The 17,785-nt window shown below is 46.9% G+C and overlaps 1 protein-coding gene across 3 annotated transcripts in view; it reads right to left on the reverse strand.

Moving 5' to 3' along the window:
* Positions 1–2,413: 2,413 nt before the first annotated feature.
* The window catches only part of EHF (ETS homologous factor), a 38,733-nt gene continuing 23,361 nt past the window's right edge, over positions 2,414–17,785 (reverse strand). For 2 of the 3 annotated variants that reach the window (XM_055301091.1, XM_055301089.1), the window contains exons 3-9: positions 15,531–15,776; positions 13,185–13,247; positions 10,404–10,472; positions 10,218–10,286; positions 5,079–5,141; positions 3,410–3,605; positions 2,414–3,320 (exon numbers count right to left, since the gene is read on the reverse strand). In XM_055301091.1, the coding sequence (XP_055157066.1) occupies positions 3,221–3,320; positions 3,410–3,605; positions 5,079–5,141; positions 10,218–10,286; positions 10,404–10,472; positions 13,185–13,247; positions 15,531–15,776 (806 nt within the window). In that variant the 3' untranslated portion in view covers positions 2,414–3,220. The remainder of the gene's footprint in view (positions 3,321–3,409; positions 3,606–5,078; positions 5,142–10,217; positions 10,287–10,403; positions 10,473–13,184; positions 13,248–15,530; positions 15,777–17,785) is intronic. The other variant, XM_055301090.1, reaches the window with a different exon arrangement.

Here is a 17,785-nt window from a genome sequence, read left to right on the forward strand (position 1 = left end):
TTTACTAAGGACCTAGCCCATGCTAGGTGCTGGGAAACCAATATGGATAAGATATGGTCCCTGCCTTCAAATTGCTTACAGTCTAGCAAGGCAATAACTTTGAAGAAGGACCAGCATGTTCAAAGAAAAACTCATCACCTGGTCTGCCCTGTTCAGAAGGCAAGTTCAAGAAGCTATAGGTATATGTCTCTGGCATCCAGGGCCTTGTTCAAATTTTGTCAAGTCAAACATCCAGGAGCCTCAGATTGGTGTGAGTCTGGCAAAGTCTTAGCAACACATTTCCTGTCTCAGATTCCCATGAAAATGGCCAAATTAAAGCCTCATCCTTGAGAGCTCAAGGAGACCAGGTGTAGAGACCATGTGAGCAACCAGCACAGATAAGCTTCTTGAGTGAGAAGCTGTGAGTCTCCATGAGAAGGGGGGCTTCACCTGATGCTGGCTTATCTCTGGGATTTTGCTCTCCCTTGCAACACCGTGGTGGGAAGTATTCTGTTCACACCCCAAGTTGGCATGGCTCAGTTACCTAGGGTTCTCCAAGTCACGAACAGCACATAGAAAATGCATCAACTCAAGCCAAGACAATAGAGAGATATGCTGAAAACTTAATACTCCAGCCTATTTAAGCAGGAACTGGGTGCCAAGAAACCGTCACTTTCAACGAATAGCACAATCTGTTAATTATCTGCAGAGCTGTTCCAATCGGTACTCCCCAGATTTACTTACTACCTAGCAGAAATTGCTCTTCCATGGGGAGGGTGCAGAAAGAGCCAAGGCCAGTTTGGAGGACTATGAGAAACTTGCAGGTTTGGAAGTGGGTGAACTCAGGGCAGGATCTAGGCCCCTTAGATGATGAAAAGGAAAAGCCGGGGAAGAAAGAGCAGAGAGCGAATCAGCAGGTGTCCCTAAAAACTCCACACAATTCAGATGCAAACATTCATGCATTTGCACCAATTTGGATATTTGGATGTTTAATTTGTTCTGGGTGAAACATAGTAAAACGCTGGGAAAGCCTCAGAGTTCTTCAGCTCTGCTTCAAAAGCAAGGTGTGTCTTTTATGCAGGCATGTCTCAGGTCTGTGTTGCTCGTTGTTATTTCTCTCAGCTCCCTCAGTAACTGTTACTTGACGACACTACACAATACCTATGTGGCGATGACCAGGCCAGGCAGAAATAAAAATGACTTAGTTATACCTTCAGAAGATCATCTCACTACGTTGGCGCCCCAAGGTCACCATCCATAACGGTTCTCATTATAATCAGGACAATTTTTAATTCCTACTTCCAACTTCCTGAATACATTACAAACACTTTCCAACCTTTGACTATGAATCGCCCTCCTTCACTGGCTAAGACACCAGGGTAGGTGCTCCATTAGTCAATGAGATTAGTTGTCCTTATCCCCATATTATTACTCAAAAGATACAGGGGCAAAAAGAGGGGAGAAAGCTAGGATAAGGGGAGCCAAAAAAAGTGCAAAAGGAAAATGGGTATTTAAACTCATTTTCAAAGTGTCTACAGGCTCCAGTTCCTCCCAGACTACAGGGTCCAGCGATATCTCCAGGTACCCCAGAACAATTCCATTCCACTGAAGAAATTCCCAACTTCTTACTGATCATAGCTCCTGAGCTAAGCTCTCTGTTCCTCTTCCATCTTACTTTCTTTTCTGTCTTAGAAAAAAAAAAAAAAAAATAATATATATATATATATATATATATATATCCTCGGGACACAAATCTAGGTAATACACCATTCACTTTGGAGAGTCTAGATAAGACAGGAAAGAGATTATTCAAAAGAGGAAAGCCTTTAAGAATTAACATCTGCAAACATTTTCCCTGGCACACACACAGTCTCTCTCTCTCTCTCTCTCTCTCTCTCTCTCTCTCTCTCTCTCTCATTCTTTCCTCAGCATTTCCTTTTGCAATGTATTTTTTACTCTGCTTTGTCATTCTAGTGAAACGCCTTCTATTATAGTTCTTGCTATGTTACTATGTTTAACTTCTCTGACTTTGGCTTTTATCTGGTCTCCTGAAAATTCCCTCTAGATGTCCCATTTCTGAAATTCCCATTGTCCCTAACATTTTAAAACTTAAAAATTGGTTGACTTTGAAATCTTGCTTTTACTTCACTCTAGGGACTAAAAGATCTACACATGTTTTTGTTACGAGAGCAAATCACCATCTTCATCTTGAGGGACTACCTCAGGGGTTCTCAGTCAAGGACAACTTTGCCTCTCAATGGATATCTGACAATGTCTGAAAATGTCACAACTTTGGGGACGAGAGTGCAACTGGCATCCCATAAGTAAAGGTCACGGATAATGCTAAACATCCTGCAATGCACAAGACCGCCAAATAATGCACAACAAATAATTACATGGGCAATAGGAATACAAGAGCAAACTCACCACCACCTCCTTTTTCCCATTTATTTTGGTACAATTGGGATAAAAACAACCAAGGCTAGACCCTTTCTTAAATACCTATAAGTGAGCAGAGATGGCAATTGAAGTTTTTTTTTCCCCCAACCATTGAAGAGGGAAGGAGAGAGATAGCCTTGGCATCAGGTAAATCATTCTTGAATGAGTAGAAAGCCCTCACCATTATTCTTGCTGATTTAAGCATTGCAAGTCATTGTGATTACGCAGTGATTATAGTCCACTTGGATTTTGGAAGTCTTCATGCTCCACTCACCGGCTCCCAAAGGTCAGGTTAAACTTCCCAGCATCCTCGGGTTCATCCTATCAATCTCAGACCTTGGAGTTCATCCTAGCAACCAAACCCACCTGTTTTGATGAGGCCACGTGAACGCTCATGCGCAGAGGACACATCACCTTTTCCTAATCATTTTGCATATAAAAACATTTAATGCCCTCTAATTTTTTTTTCTTTCTTTTAGCAAGAAGCACAAGGCTACAAATCCCGCTCTTCTTGCTGTGGAAAGGAACTTCACAATAGAGGCAAAAACAAATCATGACCACGTACAGCATCATATTTCACAGAAAACTGTGTACGTTTGTTCCCCATATAGAACATACTTCAAAGTAACAAAATAATTTCATCAACTGTAGTGTTCCTTCTTCCCATTAGAAGTGGATGTTTTTCCCTCTCAAGGTACATAAATATCAGAGAAAAGTAGTCCTTGGGATACTTATGTCCAGGAGTTCTTGACTTGCTATCATTTGGGGAATGTTTTGGTTCATGTTCAAAGGGTTGGCAGGTTCAGTTTTCATTTTCTCGCCAGCCACGTGCATTCTTCCCAAATTTATATACCAGCCTTCGTCCATCTACACGTTCCAGAATTTCCCTTTTGTAGTAATATCTGTAACAAAGGACAGTGCATAAGATGGCCGGTCAGACTAAGACTGCCAGGGAAATAAGTGGTCGTGGTCGGGACTGGAAACTCCTCACCTCATCGCCCGGCTGAGTTTTTCATAGGTCATGCTGTTGTTGTTTTTCTTTTTGCCCCATAGCTGAGCCACAGCCTCTGATTTCAAGAACCTGAAGATGCCCTCAGACCGGTCTTCCCACTTGATTAACCCTGGGTTCTTGTCTGGGTTCAGGAGGATGTCGCGGATAAATTCCCACAAGTGAGTTCCTCGTGGATCTGAGGACAAGTTGGAAAAGGAATTTATGAATGGCCTAAGTCACAGCAAAGAAGGCACAGAGGAAGCCTAGAGTGGCAACATCTTCCCTCAAGGAGAACAAATTCATTTTTCCCCTCTCCACCAGCAAAGTCAGATCACAGACTCATCAAATATTGGATCTAAAAAAATAAGCTTTTAAAAAAATTAAAAATTAAAATTAAAAATTAAAAAATAGGCTTTTGAGAATGAAATAGCATACTTTTTTTAGTTTATACATCAGGAAACTGAGACACGGAGAATTTAAGTGATCTGACCAAGATCACCCAATTAGCTAGTGGCAAAGCTAAGATTAAGGAATAGGTCTTAGACCTCCTATGCCAGGGGGAGTCTCTTTTAATTACTCTTGACAAATTGCTCAGGATTCCTTGTAATCTGCCATTTCCCTGAAGAGCAAATTTCAACCACTTTCATTCTTTCATTGAATACCTCAGCCCAAGTACACCACTCTTTAAAAAAAAAAAAAGATTTTATTTATTTATTCATGAGAGACACAGAGATATAGGGGGAGGGAGAGTCCCTGCTGGGGAGCTGGATACAGGACTCGATCCCAGGACCCCGGGATCACGCCCTGAGCCAAATGCAAACACTCAACCACTGAGCCACCCAGGCGTCCCCCAAGTAAACCACTCTTACCCAGTGACTGTACTTCAGTCCAATGCACAACAACAGGACTCTAGAACATTAAGTCCTAGAATATATTGGGACGGGATCTGGTAGGAGTTAAGGGGGATAATTTGAAAGTGAAGCAGCTACTCTAATCAGATTAGCAACCAAATCCTATTTCACTCTTACTAGCCCTGTGCTACACAACACCTCCCCTCTATTTGATGTGCTGTGTTCATTCAATTCTGTGGAATGGCATGGAGTAGCAAATAGTAACGATGTTCAATTCCAATAATTTGTAGATTATGCCATCCTGATTTCTTTCTGAGCCCTCCCCTCAATGTCTCTGAGAGTTCATATATTTTCATAAAGTTTTATTATTGGGGGAAAGACAACTTCCAAAGGGCACTGTTGAATATGAAGAGTAAACACTCATTTCTTGAATCAATAACTCAGCAAAGGTAGGAAGCCAAGGGTCAACAAGAGAAAAAAAGAATACATCTCGGTTGTTTCTTCCCATCTTCTCTTCCCATCCCTTTTTCTGGAGAGAGGGAAATTGCTAACCTCATGCCTACAAGAAGTTCTCATTCAATGGGTGTCTCAGTTTTAGAACAAATAGAACAGCACAGGGAAGAAATATCCGGTGGATCTCCACTTTAAGAAACTGCAGAGTGGCTTACTTTGCCAGCGAGTGATGCCCCCACTGTCTTATTCTAAACAGGCTGAGATAAAGAAGTGGAGGTGACAGGCTAAGGAGGCATTTGCCTAAAAACTGGTGGCCTCCAAGGACACCCACCCTAAAAGGAAAGGGCAACAGCCAGCCAACTTACTATGCTTTTTGGTGTGGGATTTTGCAGGGTGCTCTTGCTCCTTTTTCATCTCAGGTGACTCTGCTAAAAGGAAAAATGAGAGCTGCTTAATTCACCTATTTCCTACAGTCATCATTTCCATTCATTCATCCACTCATTTAACTAATATTTATTGAGCGCCTACTATATGCCTGGCACTGTTTGCATATGTGATATACGAGCAAAACAAAACAGAGAGGCTAAGTACTATGAAGAAAAATCTTACAGGGTAAGGAATGGGCTAGAAGCGGGAAGGTGGGAATAATTTGCAATTTAATATAAGGTGCTCACAGAAGACCTCTCAGAGCAGGAGACCAGTAGATGCGAGAGAGACAGCTAGCCATGCAAAGAGCTTGCCGAAGAACCGTCTATGAATAAGAATAATAAATGCAAAGGCCCTGAGGTCAGTATGTGTTTGGAACATTTCACAGAATAGAAGGAAGCCGCATGACTATGAACAAGGGGTAGAGGCTGAGATCAGTAAGGCTTTGTGGGACTCTTTTTGGATGTTTAGCTTTTATTCTGAGAGAGATAGGAGCCATTGAAGGATTTAGGTCATTGAAAGAAGTTATGTGTGTGTGTTTTTTTACATAATACAAAATGTAAACATTTATAACAAAGAAAAATGGCTTTTAAGCCAGAGGAGTGCCCTTTTTTGGCATGCAAAGTTACATTTTAATCAGTCTGACAAAGGAACCATTGACTGGCCTGAACTCAGTACAGAGGGCCACCAGTGGACTATGGAAACTCAGATTAGTTTAACAAATGACTCATTATGGTAACCCTTGTGAGTATCACCAAAGAGAAGATGTCAGAGGCAGATCAAGTGAAATAAAACTTCTTAAAAAGAAAAATAAATGGTCCGGCAGCGTGTGTGTGTGTGTGTGTGTGTGTGTGTGTGTGTGTGTGTGAGAATGGGCACGTCAGGTGTTGGGAAGACCAAGGCAGATGTTACCAAAAATCAGTCATCACCAAAATCTAAGAGTAATCTCCCAATTTGAATACAGAGTAGTCCCTCAATGCAAGTCAATCCTGCTAAGAAACTGGGCCAGTAACACACCTCTTCAGTGCACAGTACATCAGGGCTTCCTAAGCTAGGGTTCACTGGCTCCCGTGTGGCCTTCAAGGGCATTATGGACTAACTGAAACTTCACGCAGATGGACAGGATCCATGGCATTCATTTAATTGTCAAGAGTGGTTCATTATTCAAAAACATTAAAAGAACCATTAGCTCCTAAATCAAGTGGTTACGAAGAATAGCTACTGTTCACTGAGCACTTACTATGTACCAAACACTGGGCTAAGCTTTTTACAGGAATGCATTCACGGACTTCACTCAACAACCTTATGAGGTGGGTACTGTCATGATCCAAAGGTTTGTGGAGTTGCTGAGACACAGAGAGGTCAGGTGACTTGTCCAGAGGCACCCAGCCCGAGCGTGGAGCCACCATGTGAACACACACAATTTGCATCCAGAGGCTGTGCTCATAACCACCTTCCTGTTCCATTTCCAGAGATGACGGCACGTAACAGACTTCACAGAAGAAGCCTTCCCTGCCAAGAATCAGGTTCAGATCTCCAATGCTCTCGTTAGTGGGAACCAGTAATTCCAACTTGATGATTCTGTTTTCCAGCGTGCATGGGCACATTCAACTACAAGAGCGCCCAGCTTGTCACGACTCAGCATTCCCGGCAGTCTCTCTGCAAGCCACGGGGGCAGGAGGACAGGGATTTCATAAGCGCTGGTTCGCAGAGAAACCTCTTATTCAGGTGAAGAATCTGTCCCCTGGCACTGTCAGCAGGAGAGCCTGCACCTGACTCGGGTTTCTCTGAAACCTGGAAGGGCGAATTCGCAGGAAACGCAAGGAGACTCCACTCTCTCTCCCTGTAGGTTTCAGGGTAAGGTTGCGACATCCCATCAGGATGTGACAATATTGCGACAGGTCTGGCACCCACCCCGGTTTCCAAGTGATACATCACTCTGACAGGGCCACGTTGTTCTGCAGACAAAGAGTGGCATTTACCCAGTAGGCCACAAGCAAAGCTCTTTTTCCAGTGGCATCCAGGAGGGATGGCGGCCCATGATTTCAGAGCCAGGACTGAATTCAGAAAAACCCAAGCGTTGCTTGGCTTATTGGCCCCCACCACTGTTTAGGGGTTGCCAGCTGACACGGAATCAGTCACGTTGGGGGTTAGGGGACCTTTGCAAATAAGACGGGATCTTGGACCCACTACCCCAGAAACGTGCACATGCGTGTGCGCTCGTGACAATCTGCAAACTGCTCCCGGGGCTTAGGCTCGCCTGAGTCCCTGGCCTCCAGACTGCAAGACCCCAGACCAGACAGATCGCGGGGGAATTTTCTCTGTGAGATGTCGGCCACTTACGCAGCTGCCCCTCCACCCAGCTTCCAGAAAAGAAACACAGCTGGAAAACCAACGACACCCCCCGATGCAAAGGTTTCCATCCCAGCACAGGGGAATACGCAGCCAAAGGCAAAAGAAAAACTCGGGTTTCTTGCAGCCTCCTCTCCGGGCCCAGCTGTGGAATCACCCACAAAGTCCTTTGATCTGAAGCCTCACTTTACTGCGATGGCCTCTCCCCCTGTGTCTTCCCCTCACCCCAAAAATAAAAGTCACAACCTTTGAAGTGAGCCGTGTGGTTAAGTGATTCATTCTCGTAAAGGAATGGCCTGCTCTGGGGAAGTCGTGGGGCCCGGGCTTTCTCTCGCTCTGCTCCCAGGCACAGCCGGCCAAGGTCCAGTCTGGGCAAGGGGAGCACCAAGCCACAGGTCGGTGACGCAAGTTCCAGACTATGACTTCAGCTAAGCCACTTCGCAAGAAGCAAAGATTAGAAGCATTTGCATGTGATTCAGCCGTGAGCCATTCCTTTACGGGATATACAAATGTCCGTGTCCTACCAGGGCGAGCCTCCCTAGCTCGAGGCTCGACAAGTCAGCGAATAAACACGTCGGGCCCGAGCTGGCGTGATTGGCTCGGGGACTATCGGGCCCATCACGAACCCTGGCAGCGGCCACTTTGTGACCTGGGCAGCTGACACAGAAGTCCAAACAAAGCCGGCTTCCCCACCTGCCTTTATCGCAGAGGGCATCAGTGTATGCTGGGCCCTGCCTTCGGCTGGCTTGCAGCTTGCATTAAAACGTAGAGAGAGGCTTAACTGCACTCGATTTCCTGGGAACTTGAAATCTAAAGACTCAGACGAATGGCAGAGGTCCTTTTTTTTTTTTTTTTTTTTTTTTTTGAGATGGGTGGTGTTCTGGTCCCATCCAGTAGAGACTAGACCTTTCTGGAAGGAACGGCCCCCTACAAGGCTGTAATCGACTACCCCTCTGGAGGGGGCTGAGGAATAATGACTCCAAAGAAGCTGCCAGCCCCGATGCCAAGTTGGTTCTATCAGTAATAATTCTGGTCGAGGTCCTGGCTGGCTTCCCCGTGTCACGGTTGTAGGATGGGACCGGGAGGCCAGGGGATCGGGGGAGATGGGGATCCAGGGGAGTAAAGAATGCAGATCTGGAAAGGCCTTCTTAAGGGTTGTTCAAAAATGGAGTAAGGGCACCGTGAGTTCTCTGTTACTGCAAATAGAAAAGCAGAACTGGCCCCTAGGGATTCTGAGATTCTAGAAGGTGAGTCAGGATACAGAAGAGAGAAGGGTGGCGGGGCTGTGAGAGCAGGAGAGCTGGGACTATGGCTTTTGATGTTTTCCCGGTGCCTCAGGACCTACCAACCCCCGAGGCTCAGGAAGTGGATGGTGCAGGTTTATTCTCAGCTGCAATCTTTTACCATAAGCCAGAGACCCAACCAGAAGGACACGGGAGGCGCCACCTTACAAAGTGTGAGAGGAAGTCAGGGTGCGATCGCCTGGTTTCCTCCTCTCTGAAAGCAGTCTTGACTGGGTGGCAATGACTGCTGCAGAAATTTCCCCCCCATTGGATCAGTTCCCCCAGAACGGCAAACCCACTGCAGAGCCTTTCCAGTATCTGATCTGTTTCTTCAGTTCAACTTAGAGTGACACGGAACTCTGTGGCCGCTGGGGGCGGGGGACATAGATAAATAAATTGGCCTTATTCCAGATTCTTCATCCCAACCCTGCTTCATTCAAGGGGTTTGACCTGAACAAAACCTCAAACCTCGTTATTTTGGTTCTCGAAAGCACACTGAACAAAAGCAAAGACAAGGTGAGGTTCTGGGGGGGAGAGGCTGTACAATCCCAAGTTCTTTCATAAGCACTCGTTTAAATCCCCAATCCTGAAGATGCCCCAAGTTCAGTTCCGGGAAAAGAGCAATTGACTCATGACAAGTCTAAGCTCCAAATTTCACAGACCCAAGCAGATCTACGAGTTCGCATCCAGGTCAAGGGACATCACGAAACCCTTGTGCGTTCATTCTCACGGGGCACGTGCCAATGCGCCTCTCCATAAGGGGGGGGGGTGTGAAATACCATCCGAAAGCTCCTCTCCGGACTTCCAACAGATCAACCTCGCAGGGGAATCTTGCGTAAGCATCAAGGACAACCCCGGGGTGCACCCCATTATAACCAAACACAACTAACATGAACATACTTCATGAAGCGCGGGTGGTCTGACTAATCAGAGAGTCCTAATGAACCATCAGGGTGAGGCTTAAAAGCTGATCTGTGATAACCAAGGTTCTAGAAAGTTCTGACAGCTACCCTACTACTCAGCAATCATCACTGCAGTTTCACTGATCTCTGAAGGCCAGTCTTAGGTATTCTTTCTCTAGAGTCAGACATAGTGCGTTGAAAATTAAACATAGCCTTCTTCCCCCAAAAGTATACCCAAGTCTGAATAGTTCTATCAGATAATGTCCTAAGAGTAGGCTTTTGCTAAAAAAGAGTTTTTGTTGTCACTTGGTTTCACAGGAGACCAACACTTTTCCTAGAGGTTTCCTTGCCGGTCATCTTCAATGCACAAATATTAGCTCAAAAGCAGATCTTTTAAAAAATAGTTAACTCCATTTCTTTCCTAATCTTTTCACGAGAAAGGCTCTAACGGAGTGGAAACACAGGGTGTTGTAATTCTCATTAATCCTCAGTCAGCATTTGCACGAGGCACGCTCAGCCCTGATGTCAGGATGTCACTTACCCACAGGAAGGTGACCCGTGCTTGTCATGGAGATCTGGGCCCGGCAGAAAGTCTTGCTGTCCAACAAATCTGCAGCAATGAAATGATGAAGGATGTTAAGAGCCCCCTCCTTACACTATGACTCTGTGGCTGTTAGAAAACAGAAGAAGAATGTCCAGGGCCCTTAAGTGTTGGGGAGTTAGTTACCTACTGTGCTACCATAGTTGGTGTCATATAAATAGTTCTCTTCTTTCCAGGTGTTCATGATGGAAGGGTCTACAAAAGATAGAAAACGGGAATGATCAGCAATCATCTTTCCCTGGGTGATGAGTTTGCATCTTCTGACTCACAGCTCATCAGAGAGGTGGGTGGTCCTCAGAGAGAAAGGTCAAGCTTCTGCCTCTACCACATGTTACTTTATAAGATTGTGAACTCATTTTTTCTCCCAGTGTCCTGTGGGAAATGGGTTTGGTTACGGCCCCCACCATGTACCTACCCCACCATTGCCTCTTTAGGGAACTGAGGGAAGTTAACTGCAGTGAGACCTGTCCTAGACTGCTTTGGCTTCCAGGCAATTTTCCCAGGATGCACACAGTGGAGGGAGGGGGGAGCTCAGGAGCCTGGCATCACCTTGTGTTCTACTGTACAATCACCAGAATATTTTTATATTCGAAAAAGAAAGAAATTGCTAGCGACAAATAATTCCTAATTCATGAGCGTTGTCCTAGAAATATCTTCCTGGGAGCATTAAGGTTTCTTTCAGGAAAGTCTAGTCAGTCTTATCATGGTTGTCTTCATGGCTGAAATTCCTAAGTCCCCCCTTCAGTCGGGGGACAGCCCCTGCCCCCTTCAGGAGTTCTCCAATTAACTTATGGGATGGACATAAAATTCTCAAAACAAAACAGAGGAGAAGGAGAAGAGAGTGTCACCAAATCAAGCAAACAACTTTTAAGAGTGGGGCCCCGTTGCCTCATGTTGGACAAGAAGCGTGCACCCTCTCCCCCTCTCACCCCACCCCTGCAACGTGCTGGGTAAGCATGTCTGACTCTTCAGATTCCAGATTCAAAGGAAACTCCCGTCCACCTACCCCAAATGAAGCCCAACTCCTACACAACCCCCACGTCTGGGCTGATCTCCAACAGAAGCATTTTCTTTCCTGGCCAAGAGCTCTGAGACCTGGCAGGAGCTCTCACCTCGTCCCCACCAGGAACTTCCTGCTTTCCCCTCTTCACAGATGGAAGCTGCCCTCAGCTCCCCTGCTGTCTGCATTCTGAATTTCAGGGTCAGGGTGGTAAGCCACTGGCCGAGTTACATTTTGTTTTTATAGCATAAATAGTATAAAACCTGACTCACTGGCTAAGTCCTCCTGTTTACGACATAGGGATTTAGCTGGTATTTTAACTAATAGCTACGTGTTTGGGCACCCCAAGCCCAATCTCATGGGGTTACACCCTCTCTCCTTGTTGGGTCACCTCGTACACCTGTTGTTGTCTCTGAAAACAAACTGAACCGAAAAGGTTTGGGGAGGGGGGGTGTTGGCCCCTCTATGAGCCTCTTCTCCCCTCCTCCTAGGGTGGACCTTCTTCTCCACCCCTTGGCTCAGCTTTTCTGAACTGGCGACACAAGAATGTCTGGATGGTCAAGGAGGAATTACCAGGTTATTTGGGCCCTCTCCAATACCAGCTGGCTCCTCCAGTGGGACTATCTGTCAGGTCCCGGGGGAGCTGGGTGTGGAGCACCACCTCTGGGCCAAGTCCTGTGTCTGCCTCTAGAGCAATCAGGCCCAGGAGAACCCAACCCCTGGCCTCTGCAGGGGGAAGCCTAGGAAAACCTAATTAACATGCTTAACAGCGATTGCTTTTTCTTTAATAATGGTGACCAGCCCCTTATAAAAGAGTAAATAACTGCATGGGGCCAGTTTCAGCCCCTAGCAACTCACAATCACCCCGGGTCAAATTCTGTCCTTGGTGGCTGGCACGCAACCCGCAGGGAGGCCTGTGGCAAACTCAGCCATCCCACTTGGCTCACAATCTCACTGATGGGGATGTGGGGAGTGACCCTGGACCGGTCACGGCCAGGGGATTCTAGGGGCTTGCATAGTTCTCCCCAGCCTGAGAGGTCATAGGCCAAAGATCAATATGCAAAGAGCCCTGATGGGTGTGAGGCCCTGGGGCACATTTCTTCCCCCCCACCCCTGCAAGTCCAACAGCCCCATAGAAGGTCCCCAGGGAGAAAGATTTGGGACAGAGAAAGGAGGGGTGATTGGACTGGGGACAGAGAAACAAAAAATAAATGTAAATACTATGAAACTGCAGACCCTGCTCAGAGCCCTGAAGAGTGTCATTTGCCTAAAACTGTACTTGAGGCAGGGCATGGGTTCTACAGCTGCTTTTGGATGTCCCCCCTCCTCCAGCCGGCAGGAGCTACAGCAACTACAACAGCAAGTCTGTGGCTTCCTCCTTTTTGTGAAATGCACTCCCACCAAGGGGGGATGAGGGGAGGAGTCAGTGGAGGTTTCTCTTCCCCCCCCTTGCTTCTCCTAACTTGACCCGGCCCAAGGCCAGGACTCCCTTGATGTGAGAAGAAGGCCCTCACCTGATGGGATGAGCACTGCGTGTTATTCTATATGTTGGCAAATTGAACACCAATAAAAAATAAATTTATAAAAAAAAAAGAGAGAGAAGGAGGCCCTCCTCGAAATCTGCATTTTCCCCAGCTCCTGGACCCAAGCCCGGGTGATGCCCCAACCAGCAGTGGGAAACACAGAAGCACAGAGAGCTTCAGTCTAGATTAGAAATACTTGGCAGTCACTGGTCCCCAAGGCCAGGAACAAGACTCATGGAGGGGTGGCCCATCGGAGGCAGCCAGGGAAGAGCATCCCTTGCCTTCCTGCCGGAGGCCTGCTCCCACACTCTGCTCACTCCCTCCCAGCTGCCATCCCCCCGGGCTTTGCTACCAAGTTGGCTCCCTTTGTCTGCTGCTACTCACCGCTTTGTTCCGTCTTGACAATGACGTTGTGCGTGGACTGGAACAGGTCGCTGCTGCACTGGCCTGTAGGGGACAGATGGGGAAGGTCAGAGCTGGCCCACAAAGAGCCCCAAAAGCTTTAACAGGAACACGGCTGGCTTCTTGGAAGAGCTTCTGTGGGTTCCTGCCACTTGTCCACCTCTGTGTGCCTATGTGAGAGGGCTTCCTTCTCAGCATCTCCACATGCGAGCCTGGAGCCCCTGGCCCAGAAAGTCAGTAGGTACAGGGCATCTACATCCGTTGGAATTATCTGGCCTGGTAGTAGGGGAGCCATCCAGGATGGTGGAAATAGAGCTGAGGATGTCAGAAGGCCAGTTTTCCCACTCGTAGCCACAAGGCACTTTGTCTTGCTGGGTCTCGGCTTCCTCACCTGTAAACTTAGGGGATTGAACTAGATAAAGTCAGATAAATGGCTCCTAAGGCGCTTTCCCCTACTAAGATATGATATAAGATGAAACGGAAATATGGAAGAAAGAACCCATTTTAACCAGCTTGATTCTTCTTTGATCTTAAATGTAATCAAACCATTTTGATTAGATCCAATCTATGAGCTATGTCTGGATAAATGAAGTAATTCCCCTCTTTTTATGCCTTGCAACTCCTCTCTCAGCTGTGTATATATATATATATATATATATATATATATATATATAAATATATTTTATGTATATAAAATACATATAAAAATGTAAAAACATATATACACACACGTGGATGAGTTTAGTATGTTTTTTCCTCCCCAGACAGATTATAAATACGTCAGGAGCAGAGGTCATACCTTTAACCTCTCTGACCTTCGGGTCTCTGATCTGTAAGATGGGTACAGTGGTTTTTTTTTTTTTCATCAGGTCATTAAATGAATCAATTCACTTCGAGTGTCCAGTATAAATAGTGAATATAAGCTAATAGAATGTCCACAAAAAGGCAAACAGTGAAGCAAAGGAGAGAAATCTGCTCAGAGGCACCAACAGCATGTAGCAGGGCCAAAGAAGTGATGGAAGGTCAAAGACAGACAAAGGTGGCCACAGCCCCTTTGCTCTCGGCCTCCCAAGTCTCTCAGGCTCAGGCTTCAGTCAAGGTAAAGCTTTAAAGGAGTGGATCTAAGTGGAGGTAGGAAAGCCAACATATTTAAGTCTTCAAGTGTAAGTCTGCGTCTCCTGAAGATTCCTGGGAGTTGTTTATAGAGCTTTGTTGGGTTTGCTCCTCATCAAAGAAAAGTGAACAACCACCCCTGTGAGGTGGATGGGAAGAAGGGAGTGCCCGGGAGCTGAATGAGGTCGTCCAACAAGGCCACCCCAGCTACCAGCTTCACAGCCAGACCGTGGGTCCTCCTAGTGATGATGGAGCTGTCGGGGTCTGAAGCTGGTTCCTAGCCCTGGAACTCATGGTTCCCAAAGTTCCAGCTACCTGCCCCAACATAGGTTCTGCTAAGACAGACACGCCCGTTCTGACGTGGACAGGCCAGCTCACTACTCCTGTATAATACCACCGCCTTCCAAGGTGCCCTCAGTTCCCAGAAGAGCTCATTGCTTTTACCAGCATTGTCAGGAGAACCTTATGTCAGTGTCAGAGACATTCTGCAGGATAGGCCGTCCGCCCTATTGCGTCTCACGTGCCAGGATGGACCATGTGTGAATAAACCATCACCGATGGGCAGCGTTTGAAGTGATAGCTTGCCTGGTGTTCCAGGCGGGGCCTCAAGAGAGACACGTCTGGGGCTCTAGGGCACCTCTAATTCCAGGAATCCCTGCAGAAACATCCCATACATGTCCAGACCATTATTAGTTCTAACCCTTTCTCTCTCTCAATCTCTCTCTCTTTCTCTTTGTGTGTGTGTGTGTGTGTGTGTTGAACCTTTAAAGAACCTGTTGAGATATTGACAGCCTCCTCTTCCCCAAAACACACACAGACCTAATTCTGCATCTTCTTACCACATGTAGGTCCCATCTTAGGAACCTCGGTCTAGAAGTTTATAGAAAAGAATAACCCCCATGATGATCTTAACAAGCCAGTGACTGGGGATCAGGCCATCAAAACCCATTTGCGGGGAGAGGGAGGAAAGGTTTTCTGAGAGCAAGTCTCCTGTCAAGACCCAGCTAGCGTCCATCTCCTTAAAAAATAACCCTAAGGAGAAATGAAATTACTTTGGGTTTCTGTGGGATTGGACACACCTGGACCCCTAGACTTGTGCCCGTCCTCTCGTCCCCCTTCTCCTTCCCAACCTCGGGAACCAGTAATTTGGAGGTGAGACCATCCTCTGACGTCCCTGACAAGGAGCCTCCTCGAGGGGGAGGCCGAGATAGTCACCGTTCCACTTGAGGTGCTGCAGGTTGCTGTAGAGGAGCTGCCCCGCCGTCCCCGCTGCCCGGGTGAACTCCTGCAAACTCATGCTGCAGAGGTGCTCGCCGTTGATGTCGAACTCCTGGAAAGGGATGCAGCTGGCATCCAGCTGGTTGGTGTCCAGGAGGTGCTGGAGCCACTCCCACACCTGGTACTTGGTCCAGTACTGAGGATGGATTTCATGCCACTGGCCTCCGAAGAACCCGCTGGAGACTGCAACATAGGAGGTGGTCCTGTGAGTGACCCATGGTTCTTCCGGAACATACCCTCAGAGGTGGGCCGCCCTGCTGCTGCCAATGACAGCAGCTGGGAGTCAAGGTGCCGGGGGGAGCATGGGACAGGCTCTAGGGAGGAGGCTCTCAGAAACGGGGTCCTTCTCCCCAAACTTTAGCCTCCCTGCATCATGACATCCTCCCTGGTACAGTACTTAGGCTCGGTGCTTCACGGGGACACAGGCCTGGAATGCTCTGAGATCATGAGCTCACCCCCTGCAAAGCACCGTGCAAGCTAATGTGTTGCTATAGTTTCAGCGACGTATTAGCCTGTTGTTCACACCGACACGGTTCCCTTCCTCTCTTTTCTCTCTCCCATTTTTAACTCTCTCTTACACACATGCACACGCACACACACATCATCTGAAATTCAGACCATTCTCAACAAAACATGAGGCTTGAGAGTAAGATTCTTTTTCTCTATGATGCCTTTGCTTCTCACCAGAGTGGCCTGGATTAGCCACCTGCTAACTGTGCAGCTCTAGCCCAGTCCCGCAATGGTTATTCCAGCCACTGTGATGTCACTTCCCTACTCAGCTACCTTCAGGAGCTTCCCCTTTATTCACCAGAATTAGATGCTAAATGAAAAAAAAAAGAAAAAAAAATTAGATGCAAAATGGCCAAGCCAAACTTTGAGGCTCCTCAGTGACTATTCTTCAAGTGACCTACCAACCACTTCTGCCTTTTTCCTCCGGTGTTCTTTCAGCCTGGTTTCTATCCTGCCAATCACTCCCTGTTGAATACTGACCAGCCTGCAGACTCTGGCCACCCCATAAAGCCATCACAGACCCCCACCACTCCCCAACCTGATGTCCCCGGAATCTCTAACGGTTGTACTTGGTTATTTCTTCTAATGGCTTTTGTCATGTTCTGCTTTTCTTTACACATCTCTAGGTTTTGTCTTACTCTCCTTTATAAATTGTAAACTCAAGGTCATGGACTCTATCTTAGTCATCTTTGCATCTCCTACAAAAACTACCTCAGAGACTATGCCATCGTCGTTGCTCTCCCACTAGTTCTCTGTTAGAATTTATTGCTGAAGGAGAGATACTGTAGAAATCTAGAAGAGTTTGTGGTGCCCTCACAAGATGGTTGTATTAAATACCAGTGAAGCAATCGAGTTCATCCAAGCCAATAAATAGTGCTGGACTGGGTATGAGCTAAACTTGTGCCTATGTGACTCTCCTGTGCTCACTTAAGAGAACATCACAAAGTCAGCCCAGAAGTCCTGGGAGGGGAGGGAGAAGAGAGAGCCGTCCTCTGGGGACATGGTAACAGGGCTGAGACCTTATAGTCCCCTTGAAAACAGAGGTCAAAGGGAAGTGCTTTCATCCAGGAAAGATGGGGGGCAAGGAATGAGGGGAAGACACTACTGTAGCTCACCAAGCTGAAGTGGAAGAAATCAAATTGAACAATGACATAGAGATACTCCCACAAACTGAATGATGGACTAACAGGGGAAAACATAGTACAAGAAAACTGTCCCTGATTCCTTTCTTCAAAGGCCTGCTAGATCAGTACTTCTCAAACTCTACTGCGATTGTCAATCACCAGGGAATGTTGTTCAAATGCAGACTCAAATTCCATACATCTGGGGTGAGGCCTGAGTTTCTGCATTCCTAACAAGCTTCTACATGACAGTGATGATGATGATGATAATGATGGTGATGATGGTCCATGGATACAGGTTGAGGGGCCGGGAGCTAGAGAGCTCTAAAGTTTTGATTCCTATAATGGCCATTACCTAGCCTCAACACCCCAGAGCGGCTAAAGGGGGAATGTTTCCAACCCAACCCCACTTGTGCTCACCCCCTCTGAATCCACCCCCTGCTTCCAGACCTCAGGAGCGCTAACATCAGGGGATGGAGGTCATTAGGCACAAAGATGGGTCACACCTACCAGTCTCAGTTTGTGCTTCATTCCTCACATAGCATGGCCAGACAAAAGCAG

The sequence above is a fragment of the Nyctereutes procyonoides genome, unplaced genomic scaffold (assembly GCF_905146905.1).
Source record: "Nyctereutes procyonoides isolate TBG_1078 unplaced genomic scaffold, NYPRO_anot_genome, whole genome shotgun sequence".
NCBI lineage: Eukaryota > Metazoa > Chordata > Mammalia > Carnivora > Canidae > Nyctereutes > Nyctereutes procyonoides.